The sequence below is a fragment of the Pyrus communis genome, chromosome 12, assembly GCF_041283825.1.
Source record: "Pyrus communis isolate YQ-2024b chromosome 12, ASM4128382v1, whole genome shotgun sequence".
NCBI lineage: Eukaryota > Viridiplantae > Streptophyta > Magnoliopsida > Rosales > Rosaceae > Pyrus > Pyrus communis.
This window is the reverse complement of record NC_142576.1, coordinates 1907154-1929252: the sequence shown is the minus strand read 5'-3', so window position 1 is coordinate 1929252 and position 22099 is coordinate 1907154. Positions and strand designations below refer to the sequence as shown.

At 37.8% G+C, this 22099-nt stretch overlaps 3 protein-coding genes and 2 long non-coding RNA genes across 5 annotated transcripts; 1 reads left to right on the top strand and 4 right to left on the bottom strand.

Moving 5' to 3' along the window:
* The first annotated feature begins 384 nt into the window (after positions 1-384).
* Positions 385-2442, top strand: LOC137722259 (uncharacterized). The gene is made up of 3 exons (XR_015954048.1): positions 385-780; positions 1501-1562; positions 2253-2442. It is a non-coding gene; the product is annotated as an uncharacterized LOC137722259 (long non-coding RNA).
* A 1994-nt stretch (positions 2443-4436) lies between these two features.
* On the bottom strand, positions 4437-7202 carry LOC137744625 (uncharacterized). The gene is made up of 2 exons (XR_011069609.2): positions 6663-7202; positions 4437-4733 (listed from the first exon to the last, which is right to left on the bottom strand). It is a non-coding gene; the product is annotated as an uncharacterized LOC137744625 (long non-coding RNA).
* A 64-nt stretch (positions 7203-7266) lies between these two features.
* Positions 7267-9250, bottom strand: LOC148692138 (protein HASTY 1-like). The gene is made up of 7 exons (XM_088681607.1): positions 9080-9250; positions 8912-8974; positions 8549-8812; positions 7793-7919; positions 7658-7710; positions 7451-7555; positions 7267-7284 (listed from the first exon to the last, which is right to left on the bottom strand). Exons 1-7 carry the CDS (start codon positions 9248-9250, stop codon positions 7267-7269), a joined length of 801 nt encoding a protein of 266 aa, XP_088537733.1.
* Positions 9251-11402: 2152 nt separating this feature from the next.
* LOC137744795 (putative serine/threonine-protein kinase At1g54610) lies at positions 11403-16474 on the bottom strand. Its single transcript, XM_068484594.2, has 8 exons — positions 16273-16474; positions 15386-15821; positions 14737-15021; positions 14307-14624; positions 13753-13980; positions 13190-13290; positions 12497-12614; positions 11403-12141 (listed from the first exon to the last, which is right to left on the bottom strand). The coding sequence occupies exons 2-8, from the start codon at positions 15755-15757 to the stop codon at positions 11803-11805; spliced, it is 1761 nt and encodes a 586-aa protein (XP_068340695.2). The 5' UTR covers positions 15758-15821; positions 16273-16474; the 3' UTR covers positions 11403-11802.
* A 688-nt stretch (positions 16475-17162) lies between these two features.
* LOC137744894 (putative nucleolar protein 5-2) lies at positions 17163-21028 on the bottom strand. Its single transcript, XM_068484707.2, has 9 exons — positions 20899-21028; positions 20463-20563; positions 20233-20274; positions 19841-20020; positions 19562-19726; positions 18785-18985; positions 18025-18522; positions 17819-17953; positions 17163-17745 (listed from the first exon to the last, which is right to left on the bottom strand). Exons 2-9 carry the CDS (start codon positions 20538-20540, stop codon positions 17386-17388), a joined length of 1659 nt encoding a protein of 552 aa, XP_068340808.2. The 5' UTR covers positions 20541-20563; positions 20899-21028; the 3' UTR covers positions 17163-17385.
* Positions 21029-22099: the final 1071 nt, after the last annotated feature.

Below are 22099 nucleotides of genomic sequence, written 5' to 3'. Positions count from 1 at the left end.
ATTTTAGGAAAGATGCTTTTGCAAGGACCTGTTAGGGATGGTTTCTACCCTCTACAAGGTTCCACCAGTTCTCATACTTCTTCACCTTCAGCTTTTCACAGCATCAAAGCACTTGCCACAGTATGGCACAAGCACTTAGGACATCCTTCCTCCTCCATCTTTAGAAGGGTCATATCTGTAATAACCCGTCCCGGGATTTACGTAGGAAAATAGGTATTTTTGTATTTTCACTAAGTTTGGGGGATACCTTCCTTTTTAAAATTGTTTTTCTAGCCTTAATTGGTGAGCCCAAGGGGCCCACCCCTGTTTTGTCCCCCGGTTCTTTCCCTTTCCCTTCTTTTCTTTTCTTTTTCTGAAAAGTCTCTCTTCTCTCTTCTCTCTTTCTTTCTCTCTGTCTTTCTCTCCCTCTCGGTGCTTCTTCCTCCGACAAGAACACACACACACACACACCCATGCCCACACCTATAGCTCTTTTCTAACCCTGTGGTTGTGTTTTGGACGTCAAACCACGAAGAAACCACCCCGGATACATTTCCCAGTTTTCCGGCGAGCACCGCACATTTCGAGGCAATTTCCGGCCAAACGACGGCGATTTGGCCGGCGTGCGAGGTATCAATCTCTTCGTCTCGCTGAGTACTACAACTTTCCTTTTTGTTTCACCTAATTTCATTGAGTATTGAAGAAGTTATGCTCATTTGAATCTTACCCAGTTTCCGGCGGACACCCGTGGCTTCCAGGCTGTTTTCCGGCCAACTCCGAGCACAATGACGGGAACCAAGGGTATATTTCGATTCCTTACCTTCGGGGCTTCAATTTGGTATATTGAATGACATGTTTTGGTTGAGTTGTGAGCTCCAACGGAGCTTGGGAACTTTCCGGCCGAACCCCGGTGGTCTTCTCCGGGCACCCAGGCCTTCGGGCCATTCTGTTTCCCCGCGGGCCTTAGGCCTGACTTGGGTCTTTGGCCCAATACCCTTACCCTTTCCTTTTTTATTTTTAGTTATTTTATTTTAAAACCCAAAAGGCCTTAGGGCCTTGGTTGCAGCCCAAACCCATTTCCCCTTTTTAACCCAAACCCATTTTCTGTAAGCCCAAACCCAACCCACCTAAAACCTAAACCCAATTATCCTAACCCAAACCCTTTAGGCCCAAACCCGGATCCAACCCAAGTCCAAACCCTTTAACCCAATCCGGATCCAAACCCAAAAACCCATTGACCCGTGACCCGTGACCCTGACCCGTTGACCCGTGACCCTGACCCGTTTGACCCGTTGACCCGAACCCGGACCCGGTCTGACCGTTGACCCGGTCAACGGTCAGCGTTGACTTTGACTTTGACCGGTCAACGGTCAACGTTGACTTTGACCGTTGACTTTTTGGGTTTTCGTGCGGGACCCCTCCTAGGCTAATTTCGACGTTCTGAACCCGTTTCCGATGTCCGTTTTCCCAAATTCAATCGTTTGAGTAGAGTTTGACTAAATGTACCCTTTATGTGCTTAGGGGCGTTTAATTGTGGCGTTTCCGTCTTCGCTAGTGGCGTGGCTTTTCGACAGCGAAGTACTGTGAGTGGACCCCTTCTAAAAATGCATGTTTTGATAGTAGAAATGCATACATGAAAAGCATGATTTGATGATTATGTTTTATGAACGTTTTACGAGATAACATGCTTACTAAGGCTAGTTTGAATTATTACTATTTTTCCTATAACCCATGTTCTTATAGCATATCTGATGGATGACGATATGATATTTAGAACATGTTTAGAACACTTCTTTATAGTATAGATGATGGATGACTTTATACTATGAAGTTGATTTTCAATATATGTATGTTCACTGGTTTTGTACTTACCTAGTGGTCCTTTCCGCTACGGGACGTAGGGATAGATCCGGTCCGTCCCGGGCGACGGTTTGGTGTTGGCATAGGGCCTGGAGTGTGTTTTCCTCTGACTGTCTGCTCAGAGACGGGGAGCCGGCAAGGGGCCTGAAGTGCATTTTCCTCTGACTGTGTGCTCAGAGACGGGGAGCCGGCATGGGGCCTGAAGTGTTATATTGGACATTCACTAGTGATTATTATTGTTTATGAGAATGATGATTTGAGACATTGCACGACATGCTAGATTAAGGAAAAATCTATATTTCTCATTATATATGTGTTTTCATAAAACCTGGGGGTTAGTACGTTGATAACTGTTTTATTATATATATATATATCAACTTGGTCCACTCATGTTTGTTTTGCGCCCCCTTCAGGACTTAGAATCGAGGCATACAATCCCGATGTCCAGGCACTTCCGCATCGGCATCTTCGAGTCCTCTCGGTGTAGGACCCACTCCTTTGTTTCATTCAATTTTATTATTATTTTCTTTTAGTGTTCTAGATTAGGGGTGTGCTCTGAACACGGTCCTTATTTGCATATTCATTATTCTTTTATATTTATAAACCTTACTTATCCCTTGTTTTCAGCATTTGCACTCAATAAATGGCTTTCGTCACCCTCGAGTGTCGGCCAGCACGTGCCTACCTTGGTATTCGGGGAATATCGGGGTCGGGGCGTGTCAATATCTACCAATAATCTTGCATTGCAAGGCAAGAAAACTGTTGATTTTTTCTGCTGAGATTGTGCACTTGCCAAGAACCACAAGCTTCCTTTTGAAGTGCAAAGTTCAATCGAAGCGGTTGCTTTCACATTAGAGAGTGCAAAGTTTTGAGTCAATATTCATAGCAGAAAATAATTTCTCCATCAAAGAGGTTGTAAGCAATAATATCAAAGCCAAGACAGCAGAGGGGCTGAACCAACGCTCCTATGCGTGTTTTCCGGCGAGGGGAGGGGCGGCCACTCCTTGCCCTCACGTAGCTTTGCCACTGAGTGCCTAAACATGCATGGAAGACGATTAAACGTGGTATGCAGCGTATGACATAGTCTCAATTATCCGTACATTACAACAATAATTGGGAAAACAATCTCACTGAAAACAATCTCTGAAGCACTTCTTGGAGCATCAGTAACACCAGTTACGATAATACTAATATTTGTTTTTTTAAACTGAACACTGACTATTTCTTAAATTGAATAATGTTATTATTGCTATTCTTTTAACTGAACAAAGTTTCCAACTTTTATGAGCTAAAACTAGCGTTAGTAGATTCAAAAGTACGAAACTCTGCAAACAAATCAAATTTACATATAAATAGTTAGATTTTGTCTAACATCGTCCAAAGAATTGCCAAAGAATTGCCAAATTTACATATAAATAGTTAGATTTTGTTTAACATCGTCCAAAGAATTACATATAAATAGTTAGATTTTGTTTAACATCGTCCAAAGAATTGCCAAATAAGTCCACAACTTGGTAAGGAAATAGAATTCCCTATTAGTCAAGGAAGATCGTACTTATACAGTTTAAGATAATTTCCTTCCATCCATAGAAGAAGTACAACTACTAATACCAAAGCATTATATACCAAAAATGTATTTGATATCAAGCATGCAGTTTCGTGACAAATTTCTGAAGATACCTTCGGAACATGGCTTCCTTATCTACGAAAAGCTATCTTACTCTTTCGATATCCCAATTAGGAAGGAGAATACCACAAAGATACAAGTGTCATTTGCCGTCCAAGCCCAGCAGCTCCAGCTTTCGGCTGCCGTAGTCTTCACCTTCATCATTAATTTGATTGGAGAAATTCAATAACAAAATAAAGAAACCGTGAATTGAAATCAGGAACGAAATCAGAAATATGCAAATCTTTCAAACAAGAAACCGAAACGAGAAGAGAGCGTACTATTTGATAGGAGAAACTGAGCTCTAGAGGCTCGATACTGAGCCGCTTTGCCTTGCTTATCGGATTTGATGATTCAATTGATTTGTGAATTGGTGGAATTCGAATTGAAAATGAAAAAGAGATTGGGTGGAGAGAGAGAGAGAGAGAGAGAGAGAGAGATTGCAAAAATGGAAGAAGTGGAATTGAATCGGAAATAAAAGCAATAACAGAGAAGATTTTTATTGTGATGAGAAGAGAAGTGGTACATCACATGTTTTGATAGAAGTGGTGAAAATTTTTATTTTTTTAAGTTATTAATTTTTTAGCATACATATCCCACTATTTGTATGGTGACACGTGTTTACCGCTTTGTGTACCGATCACACTGAAAAATCTCTCAAAAGGTTGGAAGATCGAGAAAAGGAGAGACATTAAACGGAGAAAGGCATGCTGTAAGGGCAAAATTGAAAATTCATTGTTTGGGCCATTTTGATTAGACTGATTTAATGTTGAGCTTTGTTGTAACCATTAAATAAAGTTACTAAGCCTATGATTTTTAATTCACATTCAAAGTTTTCAAGTTATTTTCATTAGTTTCTTTACAAAATGTCTGCCCAGCAATAGGTATGGCAATTATCTCTGCCCAAAAGTGTAAGTAAGAAACATGGAGATTTGCAAACTGATTAAATTACACACCGAATTTGGGTAGATATCAAAGGGAAAACACTGATAGGCCAGTTGCAACACTGCGGTTTGCAACATGCTAACATATCTCCCTGGTTTATTAAATGATATAACACTTAGTCACACTCAAACAGAAAACATTACAGACACGACATTGTGATCAACAAGCCTGGAACATCACGATTGTTCAATAACCGGCATTATCAGGTCCCTGAGCCTGAGGTTCGCACCCACAGCACTCATAGCAGCTCTGAAACAAGCCCCAGCAGGTCACAACATTAGACCTGGAGCAGTAACACCAAGATGATAATAACTTAGAAAAAACTTTAAAACAATAATAATATAAGCACACTGTCATAAAACCACTCTTATTCTAATTTTGCGTCGGACATAATTTTACTTGTAAATAAGAGCATGTTTGGTTATCTTCTTGGATCCAACTTTTTAAACTCAAAAACAATTTTTAAGTTTTAGACCTTAAAAACTTATTTGGTATGACTATTTTCAAAAACTGAATTCAAGACTAAGTAAAAAATATAGTCGATTATCTAAAAACACAAAAAGTAAGGGTATGTTTGGTACTTTATTTGAATTCAAATTTTTAAACTAAAAAACAATATTCAAGTTTTAGGCCTTAAAAACTTGTTTGGTATGACAATTTTTAAAAACCGAACTCGAGACTAACTTAAAAGTATAGTCTATTATCAAAAAACATAAAAAATAAGTTTTTAAACTTAAACTCACTCCTTTCTTCTCTTTCCCTCCTCCCCTCTCACTCCAAATTTATCTCTCTTTTATTCTTTTTCTCACCTCTTCTTTTTTTTTTTTTTTTTCTTTCTTTTCTTTCCCTCCTCCCCTCTCACTCCAAATTTATCTCTCTTTTATTCTTTTTCTCACCTCTTCTTTTTTTTTTTTTTTTTTTTTTTTTTTTTTTTTTTTTCAATCGGCTCTTTTCATTCTCTCGATTCTTTCTCACTCATTTTTTTATCTTTTTCATCTCTTCTCCAATCTGCTCCCTTCATTCTCTTAGTTCTTTCTCTCACTCCTCTTCCTCTCTCTTCTTTCTATTTCCTTCAATTATCTCTTACTTTCTTTCCTCTTTTCTACTCTTTCTCCTTCTCCTGCAATCCCCTATTTTTAGATCTCTTTGTTTAGTTTAAGTCGTAAAATTTAAAATTTTTAAATCGCAAACCAATCAAGTTTTTTAGTCTTAAAGAAAATTGTTTTCAAGAAATGTTCTTAAGAAATGTTTTGAGAAATGATAAAAATTTTCAAATAGGATACCAAACAAACCTTAAGTTTTTACACTTAAACTTACTCATTTATTTTCTCTACATTCTCTCCTTTGACACGTGACTCTTTTTTTGCCACGTGACACAAATTATTATAATATTTTAAATGCATAAAAAATTATTTTTTTGTCACGTGACACATGACAGGTACATCAGCATAAATGTGGTAGCCATGTTAACTCTTAACGGACTAATGGATAAAAAAAAATATAATGGATGCATTATATTGAAATAAAATAGTACTTGAGGTATGCAAAATGAAATGTTTTGAAGATGTTGTATGAGGTTGCAATAGATTTCAAACCTGAGGTGGTAAAATATAATTTACCCTTAAAACAATAATAATATAAGCACACAGACATAAACCACTCGTATCCTAATTTTGCGTCAAACATAATTTTACTCATAAATAAGAGCCTGTTTGGTACTATTCTTGAATCCAACTTTTTAAACTCAAAAACAATTTTTAAGTTTTAGGCCTTAAAAACTTGTTTGGTAGGACTATTTTAAAAAATTGAATTCAAGACTAACTCAAAAATATAGTTTATTCTCTCTCTCTCTCCCCCCCCCCTTCTTCTTTTTTTACCTCTTTTGTCTCTCCTCCAATCCGCTCACTTCATTCTCTTTGTTCTTTCTCTCACTCCTCTTCCTCCCTATCTTCTCTGATCCACACTTCTTTTTCTTTCCTCCAATCATCTCTTACTTTCTTTCCTCTTCTCTCCTCTTTCTTTCTCGACCCCCTCATTTTAGATCTCTTTGTCCAGTTTAAGTTGTAAAATTTAAAAAAATACCAAACAAATTTTTTAGTCTTAAAGAAAATTATTTTCAAGAAAAATTCTTAAGAAATGTTTTGAAAAATTATAAAAAATTTCAAATAAGATACCAAACAAGCCTAGCGAATTTTGAATTTTGCCAACTCACCACCATGTCAGCACTGCGCCACAGCATGGTAGCGCTGCGCAGCAGAGTTCACATAAGCAACAAATGCCGCCCCGCCGTTTTCCTCCTTCCGGCCGTCCCTCTGTTTTTTTCATTCCTTTCTGATGATGTGATCTCTCTATCTTAATCAAAGAAGCACCGTGGTGGATATATATTCTACAGCTTCCTTTTCTGAAATGCTGTTGAGATTGTATTAGCTATATATAGCGGAGCCAACCGGTCCTGACCCAAGGTTTCAAGATCAGGTCCCTAAGGTTTACTGAGTTTTCATCGAGAATTTATTCTTAAGGACAAATATACCCTTAGAATTAACTGGAAAATGTGCTCATGCTTCACTGCAGGTGCTAAATGTATTATACACGACATGCATGAATAATTTCCACACAAAGTAACCAAAAAGGTGGTCGAAACGGAATCACATGCTCAAGAAGCATTACCCAGCAGCAGAAGCCATGACAAGAAACGCTTCACCTAGAAGAGTGTTCACCACGAAGTAAAGAACCTTCTTTTTTCATATTTTGATCTGTCAATGCTTGCGAAGACTACAAGCAAATGAATGATGTGGATCTGTCAATTCTTGCAAAGGTTAGGTGCTGTCGCCAACCTATGCCATTCAAAATATAAGAGATTCTACAGCTGCAATTTCTAATAAAAATTACACTTAGTGATTTAATTTAATTCCATATGACTGGTACTACTGAATGCATGAAAGTTGTGCATACACAAGAAGCACCAGAAAATCAAGGACGTATCAAAGAAAATAGAGTCACCTTCATGTGAGGCAGAACACTTGTGTCAGCAGTTTTGGCTATACGAATAAACGATGTGCAAATTTGCAACCTTGCACACCGTGCACTACTTGTAGATGGATCCTGCTGAAAAATAATATGATTTCAAAGATTATTAATGACACTGCCCACTGCATCTGGAAAATACTTCAAAAATGAACCCATTGCATCCAAGTAGTGCCCAAGTACTTTCACAAGGGCTGGCTCAGTCCACTTTAACGAAAGCAGCTGCTGAAGCAAACCTTCAAGTTAAGAAACAAGTCATGTTAAGAAACTCAAAATATAAAAATTCTAAAGCTCATAAAGAAATGTTTCAAAATAAACCTTCAAATATCCTGCATAGTTCAAGTTGAGCTTCAGAATGACCCCCGGCAATTTCATTTGATCCATCGAAAATAGTGCTTACAACGTTTTCTAAAGCCGACTGCATGCTTTCCATCACAACTACGTCCTGGAATTGCACAGAGGATGGAGATTTATAAGAATCACCAAAGCAAGCAATACTGGAATGCTTGAAACTCAAAAGATAGCAAATTGAACTCTGAAAAGTGCTTGTGACCAAACCTGAGCAGGCATTGGAGAAAGCAAGAGGCTTTTGATGATTGTATCAATTCTTTCAGAAACTTAAGATCCAGCTATAAGAGGCTTGTATAAAGCGACCAACTTGATCAGTTCTAACGGCATTAAGATCATTCATCAGGGAAAGAAACCTTCGAAAAACGCAGGCCATGGAAGGCCAGGTGAACTATTCTCAAAACTTCTAGTGTAAACCAGAACAAAGAGAAACTTCTATGAGATGCAAGATAGCTTAAGATGCAAGACAGCATAAATGGTCAACATGAAAAGAAATGAGATAGATTTCAAGGTTACTTTAATGGACCCTCTACTCTAAATCACAATTACTAACAAAGTCGAGGAATGTACCCATCCATCCATGTCTCTGTACATGGATTTAATTATTTAACGCAATCCTATCTCAGAGAAACTATACATGTCGTACGAAATTTTATACTAACTGAACTGAAGAAGCATGAGCTAATATACAGAAACAAAAATATCCAAGTTCTAAGAACTACTTACCAACTTTGAACGATACTGGCCAAAAGTCCCCTTGTCCTCATCCTCGTCACTCCATAATTCCAATTGCCCTAAAGAAAATGCTGTTCCGTGAATTACTTTTTGCCTATTGAGCATGTGTTGGAAAGATACATCCAGAATCGCACTACATATATCATCATTCAAAAAAATTAAGATTTTTCTCTTTTCAATATCGATCGGATCAGAACCATCTCCAGCTGAGTGAGCAACAGCCTTTGGCATTGACATCAAGTCTCTCATTAGTGCCTAAACATGCATGGAAGACGATTAAACGTGGTATGCAGCGTATGACATAGTCTCAATTATCCGTACATTACAACAATAATTGGGAAATTATCTTCATACCAGCCAAAAGGTGAGAGATTGAAAATGAAGAGCTGGCTTAAAATGTTGGAAAAACCCCAGCATCTGAGAAAAAAAGAATAAAATGAGTCATTCTATTTCAATAACTAATCACTTGTTGACAGAACCAAATGAACAAGCAGAAAAGAGTTGTAAATAAAGAGGTAGCACAGCGCTATCACCAGCAATACAATGCAAGTTTGTGGAACCCAAAGACACCATACTTTCACATATGTATTCTGCAAACTCAATATCGCTTTCATCAATAATCCCAGTACCGGGGCTAGATCTGTACAAAAATTCTTTGGAGACATTCATCAATATTTGGAAGATGTTACTCATTGCAGAATCAAATTCAGGAGCAGAGGTATCTGTTTGCTCCCTAAATTCGCCATGGGCCTCGCGAGCATGCCGGGAATTTACTCCAACATGAAATTGGTGGGTGCGAGTGTGCCACTACTAGATGCTCGCAGACAGAGAGAGACTGAGTAAGAACAGCTTCAAATCAACATTCACAAAAACATCAAAGTAGGATACCATACCCATGAACTATACCAGATTTAGCAAGATCAGGCAATGAAGCCCATTCAGAATATGCATTAACAGCATTTAAAGTAGCTGTTACTGTTGCTGCATGTTGCTTTGCAAGGTCGAATTGTTGTTATCCTGCTTGCCTCTCTAGTAACTGCACATTTTAATTCGTTAGGACAAACCATTGTATGCAACTTCTTTTAAAATTTAATAAGCAAGACATACAGTGTATAATAAAGGCAAAATATCAGGTAAACATTGGGTCAGCTCACGCAGCAATAGCCTTCTCCAATCTCCTGTACTAACAGTTAAGAATCAGGGTAAGGCCGCATGCAGCAATCTAAATCTAGAGAACAAGCATTGCATGCACACACACACACACACAGTCCACTCAATTCACAGGCAAGAGGAAAAGAGTGCACAAGACACAATTATGGTTAAATCTTCCAAATCTTCATTGTGAACAGTACTATCTTCAGGACGCCACCTTATCGTCATGGAGACTACTCAGCCTAATATTAAAAAGGAGTAGGTGATTACCAAAACCATGTTTTAAATGAAATACAGAGAGAACATGCAAGGAGGAAAAATATTTACTTGAATAGGACCATCGTAGGATAATGAAACCAGAGTTGGAAACAGTTATTGCCATAGATTTAGAAGAAAACTAACGAATGAGGCTTGAAGTTTTAACGATAAGGATAAAATAAATGGTAAAATAAACAGTACCATGATTGACTTTTTAGTGTAAAAATGTGGTTTTTCGTTAAAGTGAACAGTAAGTGAGTGTTACAATGGAAAACTAACCCTTGACAGTTTAAATAGTCAAGAGAAATGCAGTGGAAAGAAAGAACGAACCCACTGTCTGTGTCTGGAGGGCGGAGAGAGTGAGATGATGATCGAGGGTTTTCTGCAACGGAAAGAAAGAACCAACTGTCTGTGTCTGGAGGGGGGAGAGAGAGAGAGAGCTATGAAATTTTTTAGTGGCAGTTTTAGAGAGTGCTCAGTGATGTGTTTTGTGGCGGTTTTGTTTTCTCTCAATTTTTTTTTAAGGGAAATGTTATTGGCACTTTAAAAATTTCATTTTACCCTCTTCATGAGTATATTTTTTTTTCATAATATAGAGAGTTTGGAGTGTAGAATGAGATTTTTGGAGTGCTAATAACAATCTTTTTTATTTTTAATTCTTTTTTTATTTTCCCCTTCTTTACTAAGTTTTGCAGTTGCGGATTAAGTCAGTTGACAAACAATTTGAGTCTCAGTTCTTTTATATTTTTGTTTGTATTCCATTTTCCGCAATGAATGCAACCGTAGTGAGTTAGGTTAGACGAGTTATGCCAATTTGTCCATCCTCTTAAATTAAGTTCGAACCCTATTTTTATAAATTAGAGAATCTTAAAATGTGATTGGTTAAGAAAAATGGAAGCGAGACATTCCATTTTGTTTATTTATTTTTTCTTTTTGGGTTTGGGGTTTCTTAGGACGTGTCATCTAAGAAAATAAATAAATACAACGTCTTCGTTGGAAAGATAATTAGCCAGATTTTATACCATAATTGTCCATAAATTGTACCATTTCTCTCTTTTTCTTTCAGCCTTTGTTAATTAAAAAATTATTATTTAGGGTCAACATTCTTTTTAAATTTTTAGGGCAAAGAATTTGTTCTTTCTTTATTTCTACTTTGCCTTTCTGTGGTTGCATTAATGGAGGGGTGATTTCGAGAATTGCAATTTCTTCATACGTATTTTACTTTTTACGCACTTGTTAATTTTTTTATATTTGATATTTTTTTTTTATTTAACGATCAAAATTAAAAGGGATAAGTGAAGAATAAAAAGAGTTGTGCATAACACCACTCAATTTCAAAATTTCATTTGACCTTCTGAATCAACTCTTGGATTGGTTAGATAAAACTCGAGTTGACAAGCGAATGCTTACCGACACCTCATTTGATGAACAAAACTTGACGAAGAAGTTTGATGTATATAAAATTGGAGAAAAAAATAATAATCAAGATGAAGATATACATAATAGAGGCAATTTCTCTCACCAATCCACCATCCAACAAATTGAAAAATGAACAAACAAACAAAAACAAAACGATATCTCGTAAATATTGGGAAAGAAAAAGAAGGTAATTGGGATTATAAATTTTTTTTTTTTTTAAAAAAAAAATTGTATTTACCCCTGCATTTCTAATGAAACAATTACACTGTGCTAGAAGAAGCTGGGGCTGATAAACTCACTCCGGCACCAAATCCAAACTCCGAAACTCAGGATTGTAAAGAGGCATCCAACATTTCGTGATTACGTTCCCGAACCTCGGGAGTTCGTAATTACGTTCCCATCGTATGAACTCGCGTTCAAGCCACACTTCTCTTTCCTCGAACACGAGCATCGTGATGTTTCTCTCTATGGTTTCCTGTATAGGATTTTGAAGTTTCTCGCCCATCGTGTCCAGTATGTTTCTTCCGTCTTGGACCACCGGCAGAAGCAGGGTCGACCAACGGACCTGACCAAGCTTGCAGTGACTCTTTAGGGTAACTGAATGAGGTTGTGCTGAAAGGAACGTCAGGAGGAACAAGGGAGGGATCAAAATGATGTGAAGATCCCAAAGGGTAGCCAACTGCCCCATCCTGGTGCGGTGGAGGAAACTTTTCGCTTTTGCTCTTTGCATTTGCATGCGTAATTAGGCGCCTTCTCTGTTTCAGAAGAAAACTGACGTGTTAACATACTTATAAATCGAAACCTGAATCAAATAACTAATGCCAAAGTCGGCCAAATGGTCATTTCATGTGTATGCATATGGACGTCAAGTGCACTAAATCGAAACTCATTTACGTCTGCAAAACCACACAGGTTAATCTCATTCACATCTCAGCAGTAATCTTTAGATAAAGCTAGACCGCTTCTTTTTCATTTATCATTTTGTAATGGATATGTAATCTACAAGCATACGCATGTGATTGGCTAGCGAAAAGAAGGATGTTTACGTAAATGGAACTGTCAAAGTTAAAGAGGACACAATAATTGATAGACGCAACTTATTAGACATACATCAATATTGGACTGAAGCTCGGCATTGGCTTCTGGAGCTGGCATACCCCTAGGACCCCGTTCCCGTGTGCGTGTTTTCTTTGGACCATCAGCCTGGGCTCTCCCAGCAGCTCGTAGTCTGCACAACCACCAATATTATGCTTGTCAGCAGACTTCACACATTAATAAAGATAGGAGCATTTATGAAATTTTCACTTATTGTGGTTGAGTATCCAAACATAGCACTATCTCAGAAATATGTCATCAGGACCAGGAATATACCAAAAACAAGTCTTTTGCCAAAATAACATACCAAGACGAACAGCACTAACAATTAGCTACGAACATTTCGAGGTAGCAGGAATGCATGTTTGCGCTCGAGTTGCAACAGAGAGAGAGAGTGCAGGGAAGCGAGAGAGGTCCCAGGGAAATTTTACATAGAAATTGAAAGGAAAACCAGAAAATGAATAACTTTAAACAAAAGAGGTGTCTTACTGACATATTTACAATTTTGTCCAAAGCTCTATTTAATAAACAGATAAACTAATAAAACCCTTACGGAGTATGCATATGATCGCACGACTTTATTATACTCGTATCCTCAAAGGTCAAGGGCCTAAGGCTCTAACAACATGCATGATTTATTCTAGAAAAGCAGTTCATTAACAGCAAGATATCAGAAGTTGATAGAACAAAATGTCAACGAGACCATACCTACGAGCTTCATCATCCCGGCGTTTGGCGTCAATTTCTTTGGTTGGGGGATACTTTGGGAGGCTAGAAGGTTCACAAGCATAAGGCTCTGATAGAAAAAACTGCAAATGAGGAAAGAAAGAGCAAAACAGAGGATGTAAGCCATTTATCGAAAGGAATTATAAGAACTGCAGATATCCATCAACTAGTACACACATGATTGTCATCGATGCGATCATGGATCCACATATAGGCCCAATTAGCATAACTATAGTCTAAACACTAAGGTGATGGTTAGGGTCCACACTATGAGATATCACTTGCACACCAGTTCTAGACAGGCGACAGTCTGATTAGTCTCATTAACCACTCCACACTCCAAAATCCAAAAATAAAATAAAGGGAAGGGATGCAGAAAGTAAACCATCAGTTTGTTGAATCTAAAATCCGACAAGTCTACCGTCAAGAAACCAAGATGTGTCCTGATTGATTATGTTGGTAGAGAGAAGTAGAATACATAGAAAGTAACCATACAGTATCAAGATCTTGAAATTAGAAAACAAGGTCATAGTGTAAGAACTCACCCCACTGCACAATGCAGCTGTGGCTGTCTGACGTTCTGCTGGATCGATTGCAAGAAGAGTTTCAATAAGGGGCAATGATGATGGGGGAAAATCTTTGAATGTCTCTCTTATGCATCTTCTGTAAGGCTCCCGAGGCCTAAATAGAGTTGCATTAGGCAACTTTGCTTTCCTCCAGTATTCATCCGAAGGTGAACCACATAGTTTGTATATCTTATGTAGTTGCTCCACCTACGTGAGCAGTAAAAATGTGAGATTTACAGTTGCGAGAAACCCAAAAACATCCTCAAATACGTTATCATCTCAGAATTTTAAATTAAAAAACAATGAAAAGGGGATGGAAAAGGTTGAAACTTCAAACATATACTTTAACCAACAGAAACTCAATCTTATGAAAGTAACTAGAAAGATGTGCGCATTGAACATTCCGGCGCAATAACTATTATTACCGGGCGATGTTTTCCAATTTAAAATTAACTTTTAAATGCCTTCCCGCTCATTTTAGCCTGTTACTAAGAAAGGACCTAAGGAAATCAAAATGAGAGTCAACAAGTTACCTCAGTACGACCAGGCATGATAGGCTTCCCAGCTAGTAACTCTGCTAAAATGCAACCTGCACTCCAGAGGTCCACACCCACACCATAATCAGTAGCCCCAAGAAGAAGCTCGGGAGGTCGATACCATAGAGTAACCACCCGACTAGTCATGGGATGCTTGCGGTTTGGATCAAAAAAAGAAGCCAATCCAAAGTCGGCAATTTTAAGAACTCCTCCATTGTCAATCAAAAGATTTGATCCTTTAATGTCACGGTGAAGCACACCACGGTTGTGACAGTGCTCGAGTCCAGATAGTAGTTGATGCATGTAACATTTTACCTGAACCATGAGATGCATCAAATTTCGAAACATTGGAGAATTTACTATAAACCATCTACATGTTTAAATAAGTGGTCAAAGGATTTCAAAGTTTAGCGAAATATTGGCTAACCTGAGATTCTGTGAATTTAATTTCTGGGCTTGCGGCAAGTCCAGCTAGATCATGCTCCATGTATTCAAACACCAGGTACAAACTACATGACATCCTCGACGTAACCAGACCCTCCAACTTTACAACATTGGTATGATCCAGTCTCCGCAAAATAAGAATTTCTCTAGCCATAAATCTCACACTCTCAGGTTCCAAATTGTCAAATCTAACTTTCTTTAGGGCAACAATTTTCCCCGTCAACATATCTTTAGCCTTGTACACATTACTATACGTTCCGGACCCAATCTAACATTAGGGAAAAGAAAATGAAAGGGATCAATATTATGCACAAAAAGAGTACATAAACTAAGAGTTTAACATTACGGTAAAAATATACACGAAAAAAGACGTGACCCAAAATTATGTGATAGGCATTGTTCAATTAATTGCAAACTTGCTTACGGCCACCTAATTTGTGATAGGCATTCCCAATAGGAATATTATGAAGAATGCATCTCAAATGATCTGACTTATCACATTTTCCCTTCAGTTCATAACAACGACCATAATTATGCTAAATTCGGCAAAACCATCTTTATCACATCATTTTAGGAAAGGAAGCAAGAATCACAACATCAACTTCTCCATAAAAAGAAGAATGAAAACTTACCTTATCAATTTTCTCAAACGTGTCTGCTTTCCGTGGAGTCCACCCATTGATCGCCTCCCCACACGCCTCAGTGAGCCAGGGTGGCCAGCCTGCAGCCACCTGGGCGCCACGCGATTGCTTTGGTACACTACCTGACCTCGGGTTGGGCTTCGATCGCCTTCTCTCCCCCCTCGGCGGTTTCTCACCTCCATGTCCATTTTCCTCCTTCTTACCCTCACCCCCACCAACATGAACCTCGGCGTTTTCACCATCTACCTTCTGCACCACAACATCATCTACCTTCCTAGCAGATTCTACACTCAAATCTCTCCTCTGCCCCTTTGGCTGAGAATCGACTCCCGAAGACCCTTCTCTGCTAAACACACAACCCATTCTTGAATCTAAGCTTCATCTCAACATGGTCAATGAAAAATGCTCTTCCTTTACAATTTAATCACTACAAAATCAACCAATTTGCCAGCACACATGGTCAAATTAAAAACTACCCACCAAAAATCTACAACATAAACACTCAACAACCACAAACAACTACCAAATATCAAAATTTTCCACTAAAACACATACGATTAACATAACCCAGTAATCGAATCACCATAAAAACAAAAGAAACCAACAAAAGGGCAGCTAAAATTCACAATTTTGGAACTAGGTTTCTTCAAGATACACTAATAACTCAAAAAATATTGATCTGGGTATTGAGAGAGCAAGTAAAAGAAAGAGATTTTCCCGAGAAAGTGACAGATTTGTCCTAAAGAAAGAAAGTGAGATTGGATAAAAGGAAGTGCTGTATATATATTTATGTGTGTATATATGTGTGTGTGTGTGTATATATATATATATATAGAGAGAGAGAGAGAGAGAGAGAGAGAGAGTTAAAAAAAACTTACTGTGAATTGAGTTGAATCTGTGATTGGTAAGATTGGTTAAGGTGAGGTTTTGTTTTGGAATGGAGTATGGCGTCCTTTCTGCGTGGCTCGGACAAGAGGACGAATAAAAGGAGCAGCAGCAGCAGATCTCACTATTTTTCGTTCAAGTCAAAGCCGACAACTCCCTTTCTAATCTACAACCCCCCACTCTCTCTCTCCAAACAAATAAAGCAAGGAATCGATTTATATTACTAATTTTCTGGGCAAATAGATTATTATTATTTTATATTTATATGTTTTGCGTGTAGAGTTTAATTTTTTTTTTATTTAAAAAAAAAAAAAAAAAAAAAAAAAAACTGATTAAATTGAGTACAAATTTCGAAAAAGAAAACATAAGGGGAGTCTAATTTTTTTTTTTTTTTTTTAAAACATAATATCTTATCTTTTACGAATTTTGATGTTTAACTTAATTGATCAGTTATTTTACAAAGTCTTTAAAGTTAGCTCAAACGATGAGAAAATACATCGAAATTAAGTTAAAACATTGATCGTTTTCAATGTAAAAAAAAATGTTTACTTTTCTTAAGATACATTAAGTTCTTGAGATTGATTACTCTCCCAAACAATTTTGAAGGAGATTTCATTTTCATTTTTTACTTATTTTCATATAGGCAAGGTCAACATATTAATTTGCATATTACACGTATTTAGAAGACCCTTCTCAAAAACCAATGGTACATCTGGACTCTGCAAAATGCAAAGTATCCCAAGTTTTCTAAAAGGCGACGTAATTTGAGTAAATTACACTGTACCCTTAAGTCTGAAAAAAGTCGAAAAGAAAAAAGACTTCTTATGCAAATGCAAAGTGAAAAAAAAAGTTGAGACTTCGTGTTTTACAAACAAAGAACAAATCAAAATTGCAAATTGACATTGCAACAATTCTCATTGACCAACTTCATGCAACATTTTTGTCCATAAGAAATTAGAGGTTACAGAACTGCAGAAGCAGCTTCAAATGAGCACAGATAAATAAAAACAACATACCCAGATTTTACATATAGAAAAGCTGTCACTGACTGCCTAAAAGTTGAACAAAATTTGCCGAGTCGTTCGCTACAATTTTTCCCAAACTCATCAATCCTTGCTCTTCTTCTTCTTCTTCTTCTCTTTCTTCTCGCTTGGCACCTCCGTTTCTTCTTCCTCAGCATGCTTTCTTTTCCTCTTCTTCTTCTCTCCCGCATCTTTATTTTCAACCACAGCAACTACTTCAGCATCCTCAGCCGAATGCTTCTTCTTCTTCTTCTTTTCCTTCTTTGCAGGCTCCTCAACTTCTGGTTCCACATTGGCATTTCCGTCAGGCATGTCCACGTCATCAGCCTTCTTCTTCTTTTTCTTCTTCTCTTTCTTATCTTCAGTAACGGGAACCTCGGCAGCTGGTTTCTCGGTATTAGGTGTCATTTTCCCAAGAACCGCATCTGCTGCAGGATTATATGCCTACAATAAACAAAAAAGGGTTTATAATAATCAACTGACACTGAAATAAACATCCACAAGAAAAATATCAGACCTTGGCAGCAGTTATCAATCCTGCGGCTCCCTTCTTGCGATCCTTGTCATAGACTTCAATCTTTGGTTTGCCTTTAGCCGACCCAGCAGAGTGACCCAATTCTCTGCCTTCAAGATTCCTTAACCGTGCTTCAAGCTGCACAGATGTTTCTTTATAAGCTGGAGCGTTCAAAATGTTAAAAGGAAATAATGAGAAGCAAGAGATACCTTTTGATAATTTTCCACTCCCATTGAGTTATCTTGACTGTCTCCAAGAGCATCAACTCGAATTGCCAATGCAGCTTTACTAGCAAGTGACCGAGAAATTTTACCCTTCAGCTTTGGCGCTGCTTTACCAATCAAGGATGCATGGTAGATAAGTCCATATTTTGGTGTTGCATGCTTAGTCTTCAGTGCTCTGAAAAGGGCCTTTTCAGCTCCAAGAATCTGAACTGTGCTCCCAGGCTGCTTTGCAAGGTTCAACAAGCTACCACCATGGGAAATGAGGCGAGCACCGACGATCTCTCCTACAAGAGCAGTCAAATTTGGTGCAATGGTGTTCATCCTATTTTTCAAATAGTCATATAGCTGAGCTCTGTACTCAGAGAGAGAAAGGACTTGGTCACAGAGTTCTTTGATATTCATCAAATCAAGCTCGCTAACTTCTGTTCCCATGGATATCATTGCCGCATCCTTCAATTCAGTTTCAACCTCCTCTGGCAATATCTGTTATATTTGGACCAAGAACAATGAGATCCATTATCAGCATCACCATTTGTTGCCTTATATCAGATATAATAAGATTACTACCGTTAAATATGTTATTATAATGAATATAATGGGTTTACTACCAAGAAATAGTATGATGATAAAATAAGGCACCCTTCAGGCATAATGAGCAGTCATCTATAGTAACTGGATCATAAAGAATATTCAATCATACATATAAGGTCCATATAATGGAAATGCATAAATCACCAAATCTTACCTCGGAGAAATCAAGCTTTGCAGCATTAGAACGGTAGCCCATCAGCTTCACTACCTTGGCATAATGGATGTTGTCCTGTACAATCTTAGCAAGCTCTGGAAAATGCCAACCATACCATTCTCGAACCCTCATTGCATATGTATTTAACTCTTTATCAAGATCATCAAGCAAACCAATGGCTTGAATCACCATTGTATCAACCTGAAACAGTAACTTATATTAGGGCTACGGTACATTGATGAACCACAATATGGAGTCCTGAAACAATAATCACAGCTAGCAAACCTATTGTACTTTCAGTCAGCTTGGAGACCAGAAACATTCATTTACAGTATAGAAAACTGACCGAACATCATTTCCGGTAACTTAACTTTCATTTTACTGAGTTCAGTATCAGTCCTTTACCAACACCAAGTAAGAAAAACCAACAAACTGATCATATGTTTTCTTGCTGATCTACAAGAAGCATGCAGAAGAGTAAAATAAACATTGCAGGCAACAAAGGGAAGCAGAACTAAATGCGTTCTCTTTCGGCCTTTTCTTTTTTTTTTCTAGTAGAAAATGAAAGCAGGTAATGGAAACACAGAGCCACATGCATTACAACGCATTGGTGGTACATATTTGAATGACCAAATAATCCTTTCCTTGCAAGGAAGGAATACATTAGACTGAAAGAACTTAAATTATGTAATATAACGGTATTACGACAAAACAATGCACCACCCAGTACCGTTATTCCTTTCTGAAGAGAAAAAAAATGTAATCATAGCCACACACCTTATCAGCACTGAACTTGAGCTTGAATCGAGATAAGCTGTGAGATAAACCCAAGCTCATTGGTGCCAAATCTTGAACTTGTAGACCGGCTATGAGCTCAGTCAACTGAGCTCTTACACCTCTCATCAACTCCATCACAGCATTGTTGTGAACACAGTCTATTTTCTGCAAGAAATTAAATGCTCAACTTAAATAATATGAAGCATCAAAGCATCAGATTACTACAGACCCAAGACTACAAAAAATTCCAACTTTCATCAAAACAGAACAGGAGCATACCAGTTTTTCCTTAATGATATTTCCAAGCTTAGAATCGGAAACAGCCAGCGTCTCACCACTGCAGTGCGCTTTCAAAAATTTGCGCAGACCTTTGCTGGGTTTACTGTCAATCAGCAGGGTTGCCGCTTCCAAAGCTTCTGACGTATTCTCAAACTTGGAGAAAGCTTTCAGTTTCACAACCTAAACCACCACCATATATGGATTAAATACATAACAAACAAAATGCTCAAATCAAGCAGATAAATGAGAAAAATCATTTTAAACAAGAAGAAAATCAATCTGGAAATAAAAAATGCACGGTGCCATATCATGTGTAACAGCAATCAACAAGGATGTGATTTCGGTATAAATTAAAATGCATATACATATTAGATAGACAGACTCATAGATACCTGTCTAGCTTTATCTGCACTTGCAAAATCCTTCCATAAATCCTGCAATACCAATTAATATGGGAAATGCAATCAGACCCAACACTAAAAATAAATAACAGAAGCACCGATGTAAACCCGAACTCAAAAATTAGATTTTTTTTTTTTTTTTTTTTTTGCATTTTGCTTCATTCTTCTCAAAAACAAGACAGATAACACATACATAAACACACATTTACGCCCGCAATTACCTCAACTTTGGAGAGCTTCCCTTCATCCAACACTTTAAACAAGGCGAAACCCGCTGGAGTTTCGAACAGCACGAGCATTTTTCCGACTCCTCAAAACACACCTACACCGAAATATACAAAAACCAAAATCATCCGTCAGATCAATCACTTCTTATAATCTCACACCAACTCCAATAGCAGTGAAAAAGAAAAACCCACAAAAATTTCCTATCAATACACCCAAAAATGCAACAACCCCAAAATCCTTATACAAAACCCACATCACTGATAAATTTTCAAACTTCAAAATCCATACTTTTCACAAGAACAAACCAACCACCCACCAATATCTACATGCATATATGTGTTTGTTGTGCGTGTGTAGATAGAGGGAGGAGAGAGACAGAGAGAGAGAGAGAGAGAGAGAGAGAGAGAGAGTAAAATCGTAAAGTCATACCTTTTCCTGTGTTGAGCTGCGTCGGAGAGAGGAAGCAGGGGAGGGAGGAAGCAGAGAAGTGAGGGTCTAGGGTTTAAAGGAGACGAGTTGTGTAGAGAAAAGTTGTATATTTATACAGTGGTTTCTATCTGATGACTGACAAAGATGCGCGAGGTGTTTGTGAGAGACACCTGTCGCCGACAGGGGTACTTTGGGGTTTCCAGTATCTTTTGTGGGCATTTTTGTCCAAATATTTGAAAAGAAGTGCGGCACTTGGTCACGTGGCAAGCATACAAGGCAGGTGCAGAACTGTTTCCCGTAGTTACATAACACTTGATACATTAGGGTTTTAAGGGGTTTTTACACCGGTGCTCCTTCTTGTGGGGTTGAAATTGGATTGAAAATTTTGGGCCGGCCTTTTGAAAGGAGAAATTCTAATATCTGAAGGCCGCAGAGCGTATCGCGCGTTATTGTAGCATTCTGAATAACACAAAGTTACATGTACATATTACATTAAATTAGTGGCTTCATACCTCGACAAAGTAATAAACTCATTCTATGTAAGTCTCTTTACTGTTTTTTTAGTTGTACTCACACATATGTTGTGCTTTCAACTAGACAAACACATGGTTTGTTCATCTAACTGGAGAATTTATCTTATGATCGGAACTTTTGGGCTACATGTTTTTTCCCTTAATACCATAATATATTTACACTTAAGGGGTCAGAGAATAAATTGTTATCAAACTCATCATCTACGAGTTTCGAACTTATTACCTCTTACTCACAAGTGATGAGAAATATATATAGACTATAAGTGGCGCCCATGTTGGTTTTTAGTTTTAGTTTTGCATCTCATCCTATGTATCCACTTCGTTTTTCCTCTTTTTGATCTCTCACATAAATGAAAATGGTTATCAAACGGGCTATAATTCATTTGAGAAAAAGTGGGCGTGGAGCATGACTAATGTTGTTTGTTCTTCCATTTGCATTGAGTATTTGTATACTGCAGTTTCGTTGAATTAGGATGAGAACACATTACTATGATACTATCCAGACATGTAAACAAATAAACTGCAACATTCCCTTTAGATTATATCTACGATGCATGGACACAGATCCGGAAATACGTCAAATTAACAAGAAGAATTGGTGTTTGACCACAAGAGAAATACGACACGGCACGGGAGTATGACACCGGTGACTTGAGAGGATACCACCG